We start from the raw sequence: 15,886 nt of genomic DNA on the forward strand, positions 1-15,886 counted from the left end.
GAATCTGCCTGCTAAGGCAGGGGACACGGGTTTGAGCCCTGGTCTGGGAAGATCCCACATGCCATAGAGCAACTAGGCCCGTGAGCCACAACTACTGAGCCTGTGCGTCTGGAGCCTGTGCTCTGCAACAAGAGACGCTGCGATAGTGAAAGGCCCACACACTGCAATGAAGAGTGGCCCCCGTTTGCCACAACTAGAGAAAGCCCTCGCACAGAAACGAAGACCCAACACAGCCAAAAATAAATAAATAAATGTGGGGTTTAAAAAAAAAAAAAAGGTTATTAAAAAACCTTCTAGAAGGACTCCATGAATGAGCAAAGGGCAGCTAGTCTGAGGGAACTGGGGCAGGGGGGGTGCCCAGGTACTCCAGAAGGCCACGTGCCCTCCTCTGTGTAAAAGCAGCTCCCTCTGCACTCTCTCAGCTTCTGAGCTCACCTGGCTCCCGTGCCTACAATTCCTCCAATCAGATACATGAATTTCTTAACAACACATGTATTTCCATTAACTTGTCTTTCTCTTCCTACCCGGCTGTGAGCAGCTGGATGGAAGGAATGTCAGTGTCGCTGAGGGGTGAGGAGCCCCTGGCAGAGAGGCAGGGGCAGCGCCCACTGCAGGACCCACCGTGGGTTGTGTGAGAGCCGTGGGGCCGGCAGGAAGAGTGTCAGGAAGCCCAAGAACAGAGCGGGCACAGAGTGCAAAGGCAAACCATCCAGTCCCAAATTTCTTAGGACAAATCTTACACCTCCCCCCTCCAGCAAAATGGCAAAACCTGAAAAAGGCAAATGCTAAATTATTCCAGAAAAGTATAAAACCTGATGTGGCCACCAAAAATGCCAGTGATGGGGGTCTGAACAAAATCCGCCTGGCGAGTGACCGAAGTCTTGTTTCGGGGGCCCACTTGCTCCCATTCGTCCTCACTTCCTTCGCCTGGTTCTTCCTGCTCGTCTTCATTCACTGAGTGGCTTCGGGGTCCATTGGAAACAGTAAGTTCTGAAAAGGAGACTCTGCTTAGGCTACTATTTACACAAAGAGCAAAAAATAAAAGTTCTACACAAACCACCTACACAGATTTGTCCACTGGAGCTTTAAAGTGAGATCAGAGTGTATTCTACACTGAGGACAAAACAATGTGTGCGATGCTACAGCATCTCCCTGCTGGTGTGACCGGCGACGGAAGATGCCGTGGGACACTTGGAGAACTCAGGTGGGACGGGGAAGCCAACTCTACTGCATAACTGCAGTCGGACTCCATCATTTGCGAAGGGACTCGGGTCACGTGGGAGAGCCAGCCATCCCTATCTCAGGAGACCCATGCTTTACCATTTGGGGTGAACTAAACTGCCATCTGCAACTTGATTTTGAATCCCTTGGGGAAAAATGTCGTGGGGGGCTGGGAAAGTAGAAAGAGAGATCAATAAGGACAACACGGTAGCAACCGTGGAATCCAGTGGTTATGCAGGTAACCAACCTATTCTTTCGGTTTTTCTCTATGTGTAATCATTTTCCTAATTACAAATTGAAGGGGAAAAAGCAGAGGTTCTGGAAATACATTTATGTATCTGAAATATACAAACACAACATTCTCAATGGTACATAATAAGCATTGTAAAAGTAACTAGTTATCTTAATGAGTAAATAAGTGATTTTTGAAGGGCGAATGACTGTTGGGGGAAAAGGCAGCTTACTCTATGAGCATATATATAGCATTTGTTTAAGCATAATTCTTAAGAAAATGTTCTACCCAATTCTGGAGCAAGCACACCATAACCTACTTTCGTTATTTGGTGAGAGAAGTTTCTTCAGGTTCAGCATTTCCTCATGAAGTCCATTTAGAATGAAGCCTAAGTACTCCTCAGCATCTTCTTGTCGACCCTGAGAAGGTCAAACAGCGTCACGTTAATCTTAACCAATTATTCTTCAAGGCCTGCACGGAGTGTGTTACCTGCATATACAAACTATGCCTTCTCTTAAATTTTCAGTAAGATTTAACATAAAGTGTTTCCCAAAAATCACATGAATTTTTCTTTGGACAGTTAAGATGTGTGAAGTGGGGAAGACTGGGTGTGTGAGCGGGGGAGGATTAAATATCTATCTCTAAGCAACAGAACAGGGATTTCTTTTTAATTTTGCTTTTCTGTATTTTCGAAATTTTCTACAATAAGTATACGTTACCTTTATAATAAAAAAGTTATTTTATAAGTTGCTTTTTTGTTTAAACGAAATAGAATGCACAACAACCTCAGGGGTTACCATTCACACTGCAAGTTGTAAAATTAGCAGCCCTGTATGTCTCCTTTTATTTTTGATGATGGGCAACCATAGGAGAAAGGACCCAAATTATACGTGAAAAACTCTTATTGGTTTAAAGATTTAGCTGCCTGCTTTACAAACACACATCAGCACAACCATTCGCAGATGAATCACACAATATGGTCACACACTAGTTGTATAATCTTACACTGGTTTCATCTGATCATATAATTTATCATGATTGGTTCATATTTCATTCTTTGGAGCATAATGGCGTGAGTGTTCCAAGGATCTGCAAATTATTCTGCTTGTGGTCTCTGAGTAGATCTGTTTGCTCCAATGGAACTACAGCTGTGGACAGGGCTGTCTGGTGTGAGTGTGTCTGTGGGAAAGGGCAGAGGCTGGCACAGCCCAAGACGCAGAAAAGAGTTAACAGTGCTGGGAAAGGCCTGCTCACCAGGTTGGTCCTTGGCTGGCATCTGGGAACTTGGATTTCAGGAGGGTTCCCACCATTCCAAGAACTGAAAAGGGAGTGTGCCGAATTGTGCAAACAGTGTGGTTTGTGCTGAGCACTGGCTTTCCCCCCAGGAGTCTGGACTGGAGGCTCTGTGAGGCAGAGGGTAGGGTGCCTATGTGACCAGCCCCTAGCAAAATCCTAGGACACTGAGCTGCTGAGGAGCTTCCCTGGTGGACCACAAGCCACACAGCTGCCACAGTCTGATGTGGGAGGAACTGAGTGAGTCCTGTGTGACTACACCCGGAGAGGAGTCTCGTTTCCTGCAGACGTTGCCTGAGTCTTTACTCTGTGCTGATTTTGCTTTGTGTCCTTGGGCTGTACTGAATCCGAACTGAGGGTAACAGCTCCTGAGTCCCGTGAGACCTTCCAGCGAATCCTCAGCCCTGAGGGTGGTCCTGCAGACCCCAACAAGCCGAAAGTAATGTAACTTCGAAAGCTGCAGGATCTCAGTGCTGCTCAGCCACAAGAAGCACCCTGAGCGTTACCTCTGCTCCCCCTGAGCTGGGGGGCCCGCCCCTGGCTTCTAGAACATCTGTGCACTCATCTGTCTTAGTACTTGTCTTGTCTGCTTCCTCAGATGATAGATCTAACTCCCCCACTGGACGAGGCGCTCTGCGAAGCAGAGGGCACCGTTCACTCCATGCCCGCCTTCCTAACACGAGCAACACCCCCAAATCCTGAGCTTAACACCAAAGGCTACGCCATGGGCACATGAAGAGCCCCTGGTGGCATGCTGCTGCAGTGCCCTGAGTGTTCCCTCTTCTTCGAAACAAAGGGGCTGCAAACAATATTACTTTAGTCAGTTTTAACACAACTTTCTTAAATATTTCCTAAAGAATTCCCCTTTTCTGGCATCATTTCAATTGCTTGTACTGACTCATCACGAACTCTGTCGGGGAGGAAAGAAACGCTCCAGTTAACTGTGCAAAGGGTGCCCCTGACTTACCCTGAACGCCGTCAGGGCCCTTTACAAGACCTCCGTGGCCCTTGGCCCCATGCCTTCAGCAGCAAAGTGTATGATTAAAAATGAAGGCCCGAGGGAGCGTGGAGAAGACGCAGCACTCCTGAATGCGGCCACTGTTCCCGGCCCCACGGCCCCGCCCCTGCTGCAGGGCAGTCCGTGTGGAAGTGAAGGAGCTAACTCCGCTGCCAGGCTCTGCCACTTCTTAGCTGTGACCTTGGACAATGACTTCACTTTTCTCAAATGGAACAAGCAGACAATAATCACACTTTATTCACAAGGTTAAGTAAGTTAACGGATGGAACAAACTTACAGCTGTGGTTGGTCCCAGTAAATGACACGAGCTGTCTCTGATTACCATCATTATCATCCCATACTCTAATTCATCCTAGCAACTGACTCCAGAGCAAGCTCAGATCCACTGAACACCCACTTAATCGCCGCAGTGCCAGCAGAGGGCAAGCACTGAATACGCAACAGGTAAGGCACAAGCGTCACACTGGCTACGGAACGGCAGCCCCAACCTTTTCGGACAGGCTCGACTTGATAACTGTCAGCAGTCTATAAATGTACGTGGGCTCAAAGGCAGCTCCTGGGCGGATGTCCCTCACGGCTTTATCCCCAGGAGCTGCAACGGAAACAGGACACAGATCTTTACACCTGAAGAAGTCTTAAAATGACAAAAGGCATAATCATCAAAACTCCCCCCAGCACCAGCCCAATGCTGAGAATAGTACAGGCGTAGTAACCTGCATGTAAAGGGACATTTTCTTTCCAGCAAGCCTGAATTTCTCAAACTCAGTCACCTGATTTCATAACTCCCAAAATGTAATGGCATCAGAACCCTCGTTTGTACTCACCTTGTCTGGGTTTTGGAGGTACTGGCATATTAGTAAACTCATTCATTAGCCGAACACTAGACACGGGGGGAAAAAATGTTTAGTACATTTTTTAAAAAAGACATACTATTACTAAAAAGTCTTGACGGCTAAGTAGAATGTTATCTAGTATGAAGATAGCAAACTTTAGATAACCAATGCTGTAATAGCTAGTGAGCTTGTAAATCTTTTCTACATAAGTTTTTGGTATATTTCAAAGTGATATAATTTGGTAAACACTAAAATTTATTCAACTGAATCTAAAGAACACAGATAAACAATGTTCCATTTCCATTTCTGGTTAACTTCCATAGAAAGTCATGAACACCACATTTAAAAAAAAATAGAATTACAGGATTCATGTGCAGGAAATCAAGAACTTTGTTATTTGAATCTAACTATCAGAGGGGGAAAAGCCCACCCCTTAACACATTTTCAGCAGCTTACTTACAAGCTATCTATCATGGGTGTGGACGTACAAGGCCTTTGCACTTTTGAATACAGAGGAATGAACTTCATCAGGTGATACATCGGAGGGCAAGCAACCAATGCCTGCAGTGTCTAAATGATGGCAGTAAGGAAGCGTAAAGGAAATAAAACCAATGCTCCAAATTGTGGAAAGGCACGTAAAACACAAGAGCATATAAAACTAAGCAAGCCAAGGACACTGAACGACTTAGATATGTAAACACAAAAGGGAATAAACCAACTAATCCTGGGGATAACTGCCCTATGATATCTAAGTAGTTTATAAATAAGAACTGGATTCAACCAAGATAATCAAGTCAATTAACACAGGATTTCTAGTTTAAGTGGTCACTCTGCCCTGTTACTCAGGACCATTTTAATGAGAAACTTGCCTGATTCTGTCAGTCACAGGTCAACAAATCATCTCTCTTTTTGGTCACGAATAGCCCAGTTAATAAGCAGTAAGGAACCGAGGTTTTGGATTCAAAATGTGGGGTAGACACCCCACAGAAGCAGAACTAAGTCGAATGTGCCCAAGGAAGAGAAAGCTGCAGAAAGCCAGCCTTGGGGACAGCCTCTGAGAAGGATACAGCATTAATGTAGCACCAGTTTCCTTTATTGATCAGCCCGCGGGGTTGCAGTGACACCGGTTTATGAATCAGGGTTACGTTCTCCAGTAACTCTGAAAGAGGGAAGCACAGTGAAGACGTTAATGGCATCTTGAGAACAACTCACGCTCTGCTCTGGGAGGGGGACCCCCTTCAACAGAGCACACACGTCACATCCAAAGCGAAGGCAGGCTGTGTTACAGCTTCGTTCTGTTCAGCATCACGTAATTATTTAATTATTAAAATTTTCAAAAATATTTGCCCCCCGAACACTGATGACATTTATTTATCTTCCTGTGGCACAAGGACTGTTTTAATAAGAAACAGGAAGGGCTTGAAAAATGATGTAACAGTATTCGGGAACAGACTTAAAAGATACAGGCTCTTCTAACACCGACGGCCGCGCAGGCCTCCTTCATCGCGTGGCGCTCAGACTCCATCCAGGGAGGGGCTTACGGGCAGGACACATCTCGTTCACGTCTGGACGCCCAGCACATCGCAGTGGGTGTTCGGTGACTGTTCAGCAAGTGATGATCCCTCTTTTAGGGACAATTATCTCCTACGAACTGAACTGTATTTTCATCAAAGTCCCACTCAGAATACTAAAATCCCTTATTCCATTTAGAAATAAGCTTCGTTATCCTCAGATTCCCCTTTTGACATCACTCTTCCCCATAGTCTTAAAATAGTTGTAAATGCCATCTTTACAAAAGAATGCTGTAAATATTGGTAAGTAACTGGCCCTTTTTCTTTTTAGAAATGTGTTATGACAAGGTCTCCCCACGTCCCTTACGGAGCCTTTCACAGTGACAGCCACAGTGTTTGCCTACCCCCCACTCTTGGCAAGTGCGTTACAACTTACGACGTTAACTCGCTGCACTGGATCCTCAGGGATCCCAGAGCACCACCAACCATCCCGCCTTCACCAAAAGGAAACAGAGGCTCAAGGTTAACTCGCCTGCCTGTGACCTCACAGGAGCCAGGCAGCACAGTCGGTACCCAAATCCATGACGTGCGGCCACACGACACAGCCCCTCCCGTAACTTTTAGACTGTGTACTAGGGAGCACGCATTTGATATCAGCACCCACCACCCAAAGCATCAAACAAAAGAAGCCTTTTTTTCCTAAAAACACAGTTGCACTGGCAGATGCCAGACTTCAGAATTAAATGAAGAAATTAATTTGCAAGATTCTAATGTCAACACACACACTCTCTCCCTCTCTCCTGTGAGGGTAAATGCCCTCTGGCCTCTAACTGAGGAGGCACAGAGAATAATTTTCCCATTTATTAAAAAGTGAAACATAAGCGACTCAAGAGAACCCATGGAATCTGTTCAGTTAGACTAAGCTTGCCAAGGTCCTCTTGTCTCTCTCACTACGGGGCACAGCGCTGGGCCTTCACGGAGGAACAGATCAGATACACAACTGAACCACACGCCCACGTGACTGACACCCAGCACAGACACCGCTTTATTCATAATCGGCCTAACAACCCTGTCAAAGAGACACCATTATCATCCCCATTTCACAGGTGACAAAACTGAGGTCCAGAGGGGTTAGGGAACTGGTGCAGGGCACATGACTGAGCTGACATACGAGTCTGGGTCCCAGAAGCCAGGCTCTTTGCCCTCAGGAGACAATGGACTCTGCTTTAAGATCCTTTACTCTAAGGTTTCTGATACTAACTTTTCCCCACAAGCTGAAGATCTTCTTCTCACAGAGGATTTTTACATCCATCTTTGAGCCATTTTATCACAACAGCCCATAATTTCCAGTATGTGTCACAGAATGGCCATTATTTCATATAGTTACTCTGCAAAATATCTGTGCATTTTCAAACAAGCATCAGTCCAAAATGAACGCTCCATCAAGACACCTGTGAATCTTTGCCACAGTATTTTTATATCTAAAAACAATATTAAGCTTTCACATAATCATACAACTCAAAACCAACTGCCTTCCTAACACAAGGACCTCTGATAAATGACATGCTGCAGTTGGCTAAGCCTTGCCTGGGCACCAGGACCTGCAGGTGCAGAGATGACTGAGCGGTGGCCCTGCTGTAGCAGGGCCTGCAGACCAGTGCAGAAGGGACCACATAGTGCAGGCTAAGCTGGGTGGGGGCAGTGGCGGGGGTGCCCCGCCCCATCCAGGAACTGGAGAAACCTGAGGTGGCCAGGGGCCTGTGACGGCAGATGGTACCAGGAGAACATCTCCAGCTCGGGGTGATGGTGCCTTCCACCCAGAGGAGAGAAGCAACAGGACAAGCGGGTTCTTTCCTGTTTTGGGCAGTGATGAAAGAAGGAGTTCAGTTTTAAGAGTTTTAGAGGCTCAGATAAAAAGGTACGTGGAAGACACCAGTAAACAGTACACTGACACTCACAGATCAGCCAGTAACACACACACACACACACACACAACCCTGCAGCTTGGGGCCTGAACTGTACATTCTGACAGCGGTGGGTCAGAAGCGGAACCCTAAGCACCACCCGCGTCCAAGTGACAGGCTAAGGAGAATCCGTCACGGTGATCTAGACGGACAGGGCAGCTGGGATCAGTAGTGGGAGCAGAAGCACGTTCGAGGGCCTCAGGGAGGAAAGCAAGAGCGGAGACCACTCGCGCAGGCTCCCCTGGCCAGGAGCCTGGCTGAGGAGTAAGACAGAAGAAGGGGGTCACTAAGGGGCTCCCAGGAGCTAGGGAAGGGGAGACTCACCACAGTGTACGGTGGGGAAAGAAAGGAAATAGCAACCTCAATTTTCTCGATGATACTGGAAGCAAAGTCTCCCGGGGCTGGGGGCAGGGGTGAAGATGGGAGGGGAAGTGGCTTGACAATATCAATTCCTGTTCAATACAGACACTGAAGGAAAACAGAAAGAAAATGATCAGGGGCAGGCATGCAAGATCTATCTGAAACTTCCCTTCCATGCATCTGTTTTAACAGAGTCAGAAATAAGTTTATACGTAGTCAAAAGTGCTTTGGATGCATATCTTGTTAAACTAAAAACAATCATTTACGACAGGCCAACTCCACTCTCAAAGGGGAAGCAAAGGGCTCCCCTGGCGGCGCAGTGGTTAAGAATGCGCCTGCCAGTGCAGCGGACGTGGGCTCGAGCCCCGGTCCAGGAAGATCCCACATGCCGCGGAGCAACTGGGCCCATGCGCCACAACTACTGAGCCTGCGCCCTACAACCCACAAGCCACAGCGACTGAAGCCCACACACCTAGAGCCCACGCTCCGCAACAAGAGAAGCCACCGCAATGAGAAGCCCGCGCACCGCAACGAAGAGTAGCCCCCGCTCACCCGCAACTAGAGAAAGCCCGCGTGCAGCAACGAAGACCCAACGCAGCCAAAAATAAATACATAAATAAATAAATTTATATTTTAAAAAAGAGTTGGAGAGAACCAACACTTTTCAGTTCTCCAAAAAGAAATGTTTGCTTCAATTCCTTACAATTAAGTTTTGAATATTCTGTGAGTATACAGTATATTAATAAAGTCACATTTCAAAAGGAATGAAAGGTTGTAAAAAATTAAGATTAAATATCTTATTGCCTACGATTTTCTCTTAAAAACCAAACATCCACACAATTTCAACGTTCAGTTTTATAACACACTGGAGCTGGGTGGAGCTGAGCGTTCCTCCCCCTGAAGAACTTCAATGACCACAGACTGAGCCAGACGCTAACGTCTGACGGAGTCCACGGCGCGCTGCCCCTCTCCTCCCACCCAGTCAAGCAGCACCGGTGCAAAGACAACGCTCATTCCTGTAAGCGATCTCCATTCCTGTTACTGAATGCTCCTAAAATAAATGAATCTTACTGCTCTGTTTCTGAGGTCAATATTCATGAATGCAGACAAGCGAGCATGAATACTGCTTTTAATGTTTTGGTGTTAACAGTTGGCTCTACTTAATGAAGTTCCTTTTATAATAACAACATCACCGTTTCCATTTAGATTTTGCTCAAGTCCAATGAGCACTGAGGGGCAGCCAAAGAAGAGAGACGGGGGGTATTTCCTGAGGCTGAACCTTTAAATCTGACCTATGGTCCCAAGTCATCACTGTTGGTTTTCTATTTTACTTTCTTTTAGGGCACATTATCAGAAGTTGACTGTAGTAACAGACTTTCCCCCCAGAGGCCTTCTTTTCAATCCATTGTTGTTGGTATAATTTACTCCTCAGACCTGTTTAGACAGTAACTTTAGGAAGGTGGCCTCCTCAAGCCATCTTTTCCACAGGAGTTGGCAGGGTTGCCCAGGAATGATGTTACAGGCACAGCACAAAATGCCAGAATGACTGCATATCACATAAAAGATAGGAAACTGAAACCGTTCTCTTCACCTTCGTAACATCTCAAACACTGACATATATTGTAGCCCACACACATAACCACAAATCACTCAGATGAAATGATCCATAAGCTCAAGGGCAATACTGGCATTGTAAACTTTTAAGTCCATATAAACTATGATTATTCTTATATTTTTATGCATCAAATTTTGTTTTCCTAAAATTAGCATTTAGGTCATATTACCATTTAAAATCCATGAAAACGCAAGCTGCAGAACTTTCACTGATTCTTAAGGCTCAATAACTGGCTCGTAATTGACATTCTGATGCTGCTGACCTGCTTTTCTGTCATCTTCCTAACTGTCCAGAACATTCTCCAAGTGTTTTTCTTTTCCTCATTACGTCACTTTGGAAGAACACACGCTATCTTGGTTACCTAATCAGGTGGAGGACAGCAAAGTGACCAAAATGTACCACTACCCGTTGGCTATAGATCAACTTATGTTTCGTAAGTGGAGGAGTGTCCATTTAGTTCTTTAAAAGAGACATGACAGGGCTTCCCTGGTGGCGCAGTGGTTGGGAGTCCGCCTGCCGATGCAGGGGACACGGGTTCGTGCCCCGGTCTGGGAAGATCCCACATGCCGCGGAGCGGCTGGGCCCGTGAGCCATGGCTGCTGGGCCTGCGCGTCCGGAGCCTGTGCTCCGCAACGGGAGAGGCCACAGCAGTGAGAAGCCCACGTAATGCAGAAAAAAAAAAAAAAAGAGACATGACAGAAATATTAGCAAGGACATACACCTATCAAGTTAGATACGGACTGAACTCTCACCCCACAAGTGTGACTTCTGCAAACAAGTGCTGGACCTCCTCAGCTCAGGGCCTGCTGCATGATCACTGCCTGTGTTGCTTCGGAGAATTTAAAGAGAAAATGCAAATTGTTGGAGAATTATTTCTCAAGGACAGGGAAAGTGTTGAATATAAACGTGATTTATAAACCACTAAAACAAAGATCAATCGGGGTATGTTTTTGTTTACAATAAATACAGACCCAGGAATTCATTTTTCTGAGCAGATCCAACTTGTAGTGATTTTGTTGCTCTCTCCAGCAACAATTTTTAGGTATAAAACTGTGCAAAATCATCTATTAAGTGTGTTTTACTAAAATTCATAATAAATGACATTACTAGATACCTCAATTCCCCCACAGAACAGAATTTTTCTAAAGCTTTCTAAGACCTCAGTTTACCTAGTTCTCTTACACTGGAATTTTAACTCCTTCTATTTGGGCATCTGGCCTAGTCTCTCTCCTCGCCCACCATTATTTACACTCCTTTAAAACAAAATACACTGACGCAAAACATAAAATACAAAATAGCTCTATTTGTGATTTGAAAGCATTTGATACAATTTAGGTTTGGGACAGGACAAGTGATCCTCAGTAAAAACCCAGGAAGCATGTAATGTTCATCACAAGGATATGTTTCATTTCGAACTCTGACCCTGAGCTAACGGAGGGAGCACAGGCAGAGATCACGCCTACTTTTCTGGTATGTGTCATACTTACTCTCCAACAGGGGTGTGCCTCAAGTTTTGCAACTGCTTTCAATACAAGCTATAAGAATTAAGATTTTCAAGTTTCTTCTGCTCACCTCCTAGCTCAGTTATTCCTACTGAAAAATGGCATATAGCCCCTCACAGACACAAACCACTCACTGAGACACAGACCCCGCGGGCCTCTCGTGCAGGTTCATACTCCATGCGAGCTTAGGGAAAGCATGTGGTGTTTCAGTGTAAGTGCTCTCCCCTTCCATCTCCTTCTTAAGTAAGAGTTTACACTTAAGAAAAACAGCAAATGAAAAAAAAAATGTTGACAAAGGACACCAAGCAGACGGCCTTGCCACCAAAAAGGTAAAAGCAGAAGCCATCACTGCAATGGGTAAACAGACCGTGGGTAATTGAAAGCTGGCTATATTTCATTTCAAAAGGCTTTATGTGATTCTCATTCTTTGTTTACAGTTGATTTGTCTTTCTAATTTGTGTTTCACTTGTGGTTATACAAAAACTACTTGGCATTTGTTAAGCACAGACTTAATGGCAGGGCAGATGATCCAGAAATGCAGACATCCAAATTAAATGACCCTGGGGTCAAAAACTGGCTGTGGATATTTATATTATTCTAAGAACTCAAAAAAGAATAAACTTATCTGAACTGTTGTTCCCTCCTCTTTCTTTCCCAAAAGTTAATAAGTATAATGATAAACACAAAAATTATTCTCTCAGTAGAACCACTTAGACGCTAATGCAAGTCAAATTCTGTGATAACCAACATCAACAGATCTTTTAATGGAGCTAGAATTTCACACAGTTAAATACTGCTTAAAATAAGTGGGCCTACGCTTAAAAGCGTGCCCATTTAGGGGAAGTCTGTGGTAGTGATCTGACCTACAATAAACTGAACCTACCTTATCGTTTTTATAAAGTAAAACCTCTCAGGAGGAGAATGTGACAGAAGGAAAAATTCCAAACAATCCTCTTTCCCTGAGCTCGGTATGATTCCAAGAGTGACGACTCTCACTGCATTATTTTACAACATGAAATACTGAGAACTGTCAGCAACTACACTGTGTATTTCCAAGGTTCAATAACCAGGCTCAAAAGAATGAAGTATTTTAAAAGGAACCACACTTCTGCTCAGATAATTAAAACATCTTTACAACGGACCTAATCAAAAATAGAATTAAGAAAGTAAATGGGGGTCCCCCCGCGGCAATGGAGGAACACACTGTATCAACTCAAAAATGATTCGATTGTAGCAACACTCTCCACTAATACAAATAACTAAGAGCCTCTACTTTTACATCATTTTAATTTACTTTTCTTTTTTTGTTGTTGTTGGCCGTGCCGTGGGGCTTGCAGGGTCTTAGTTCCCCGACCAGGAAACCCAGGCCACAGCACTGAAAGTGCCTAACCACTGGACCACCAGGGAATTCCCTTCACAGTGTTTTAGAAAGCAGGTTAACATTAGATTTTAGCAGGTCAACTAGATTTTAACATACGCAGCAAACTACGTATCAAACCACATTTGAAGTCATATGACTAGAATGCTTTAAAACATTTAAAATGAATCTTTTCTTTCTTATTTTAAACCAAGACTGAGAAAATTTCCCAGGAATGGGAGGTTTTTCCTTTGTGAAGCAATTTTTAGGAACAGAAATACAATTACAATGCCTTCTGACTTTAAACTCAGAATGCACGTTTTTAAAAGCGTCGCACCATGTATCTCTCATTACAGACTAAAAGTAAACTTTTAACTTAATGATCTGTTCAAAGGATTTTACTTCCCTTTCCTGACCTTGACAGCTTTCCCTTGCAATGCACACATTTTAATAATAATAAAACAGGGCTTCCCTGGTGGCGCAGTGGTTGAGAGTCCGCCTGCCAATGCAGGGGACATGGGTTCGTGCCCCGGTCCGGGAAGATCCCACATGCCTCGGAGCGGCTGGGCCCGTGAGCCATGGCCGCTGAGCCTGCGCATCCAGAGCCTGTGCTCCTCAATGGGAGAGGCCACAATAGTGAGAGGCCCGCGTACAGCAAAAAAAAAAAAATAAAAATAATAATAATAATAATAATAATAAAACATTACTAGCATTTTAATATTTGTAATAAAAAATTCACCCAAATAACCTAAAAGTTATCACTTTAAAGCCCAAAATGGTGATTCATCTATCAATTAACTTCTCATTTTAAGAGAACTCCAGACACCTAGATTAATCCAAATAATGTATTCTGTATAAGGAATAAAATGCTCATTTTAAAAAAACTTTAAATTATTGCCTGCTGTCATCTTACTGCCATGAGAAGGATGTGTTTTACGTTTGATGGAATTCTGACCATTCATAAAAGGGTATGTACGCATTTTGCATCTTGCTACTGCTATCCCCCTCACCCTGGTAATGAATGCTGTCAGGCATACCAAAATGTTAAAGCAGCAAACATCACATAAAGCCGAAATAAGACAGCTAATTTTAACTCGGCTAAGGGGCAAAAACCTGGAAAGGTGGTTACTAGTAAACTCCTCGGTACAATGAAACCCGAAGAGCAGCCCCGGCTTCTTCGACGAATATAAACAGACACGGCCCCTCTGCTTCTGACTTTCTACTTTAACTTTAAAAGTGGCAAGTCGTGCAGCTTTATAGTTTTACTGTGAACTGGTCCTACTTTTGAGCCTCAGCATGTGGAATAAAACATTAACTTTAGGCCAAACTGTTACCGTTTTTCTCATCTTGTCAAGGGTTGGCCTTGGTGTGCTAAAACTGAGTAAAATCCATTTACTCAATCCAAAACAGGCATTAAAAAGAAAAAACCCCAAATACTTTCTTATACCCTGAGAAATAAAGAAACAATACAAAGTGAGTCCAAATCAGGGATTATGACACCAAAGGTATACAACAGCTGGAACACAGATGGGACTGCCTATTACACAGTCACACAATGGAGCACAATGACTTGATCAAAAGGCAAGAAATGGAAATGTAATTTGTCAATAGAAAAGGACTGGTTAAAAAAGTGGTAATGGACATGGATTTTCCACTTAACATGAAGGTACGACACCCCCTCCCCACCCCATTTTGCTCATATACCATTATACTTTTAGTAACGTTTAAGGTACAGGCATTATTCAGAAATTCCTCTTAACACACGGGTAATCAATCTACTACCGCTGTGGGCAACAACATACCAGCAAAGTTTTTAGCCCAGCCTGTCTGCGCCCATCTTGGCTTCACACTTGTATCTTTTGAACTATACCTGCAATCTTTATAGCTACAGGATCTTCTGAAACTGGAACCAGCCCTTCCTTGACTTCGGCCTGCTTTTCAGAGACCAGGGAAGATGTGGCAGGAGGGGAATACTTAGCTTCCATGGAAACCACAGGCGAGGAGGAGGCGCAGGAGGAAGGGGGCTTAGAACCATGAAAAAGACTGGCCCACGACTTGGCGGGCTGACTGTGACCGGCAGGGGCGGTGGCCGCCGCAGAGGCCGCGGCGTCCGCAGGAGGGGCGCTGCTCTCGGCCCTGGCGGGCTCTGAGTCCAAGCTCTCCACAGTGTGCAACTCCACCCCGTTGGCAGCCGTGCCCTCACCCAAGGATTCAAGTATTTGTCCGTTAGTGACTCCAAGGTTCTCAGTAGTATCGGTCCCAACGGCAGGCTGAGCCACAGCTGTCCTCAACAGGGTGTCCCTGCTGGCCTCTGCAGGGAGGCGAGAGGGCTCCAAGTTGGCCCCGGGGCAGCCCTCAGGCTGCCCTGCAGTCCTGGCCCCGCTGTCAAGGGCTCCGGGGAAAGAACCAGCAGGCACGGCGTCGCTGACGAAGTCCGTGGTGTCCTGGGGGCTGCCCCAAGTCCTGGGTGTCCCCACGGGGGGCACATCACCCATCGAGTCCACATCCTCCGTGCCTACACTGTTGGGGACTGCTGGACCGGCATGGCCATTGACCAGGGCTTCTGTGGAGGGACCACCCTCGCCGCTGTCTTTCAAGTAACTGTAATACCCAGGGGGGCGTTTTTTCTTCTTTTTCCGCTCCCTTTGTCCAAGACCACCCGAGACGCCGTCGCTCTCCAAAACTTCCGCCTCCACGTTGGAGCTGCCGTCCACGGTGAGGGCAGAGCCTGGGTACTGGCAGTCAGCTGAGCTGAAGTTCCCTTCTTTATCGATGTCACTGGGGATCTTTTTGGAAGTTGTGCAATTAAGGATAAATTCAGGGGCCTGAGGATTCAATGTGCTTGAAATACTGTAGCTGGGAGTTCTCAGCAAAGTGTCATTGGGTTCAATTACTTCATTAACACCAAATTCAATTCTCTGACAGTCCTGCCCTGTTTAGAAAACGATCAGTAAACACCCCATTAGTTAAGAACACAGCT

General features: G+C 45.3%; 1 protein-coding gene across 1 annotated transcript in view; it reads right to left on the reverse strand.

Moving 5' to 3' along the window:
- The window catches only part of USP10 (ubiquitin specific peptidase 10), a gene marked incomplete at its 5' end in the record, with an annotated part of 72,344 nt that overhangs the window by 11,019 nt on the left and 45,439 nt on the right, over window positions 1-15,886 (reverse strand). The window contains 7 exons of the mRNA XM_079723405.1: window positions 813-990; window positions 1,773-1,872; window positions 4,253-4,356; window positions 4,589-4,644; window positions 5,058-5,167; window positions 5,665-5,756; window positions 14,777-15,838. Of these exons, the coding sequence (XP_079579531.1) occupies window positions 813-990; window positions 1,773-1,872; window positions 4,253-4,356; window positions 4,589-4,644; window positions 5,058-5,167; window positions 5,665-5,756; window positions 14,777-15,838 (1,702 nt within the window). The remainder of the gene's footprint in view (window positions 1-812; window positions 991-1,772; window positions 1,873-4,252; window positions 4,357-4,588; window positions 4,645-5,057; window positions 5,168-5,664; window positions 5,757-14,776; window positions 15,839-15,886) is intronic.

The sequence above is a fragment of the Hyperoodon ampullatus genome, assembly GCF_949752795.1.
Source record: "Hyperoodon ampullatus genome assembly, chromosome: 18".
Taxonomy (NCBI): Eukaryota; Metazoa; Chordata; class Mammalia; order Artiodactyla; family Ziphiidae; genus Hyperoodon; species Hyperoodon ampullatus.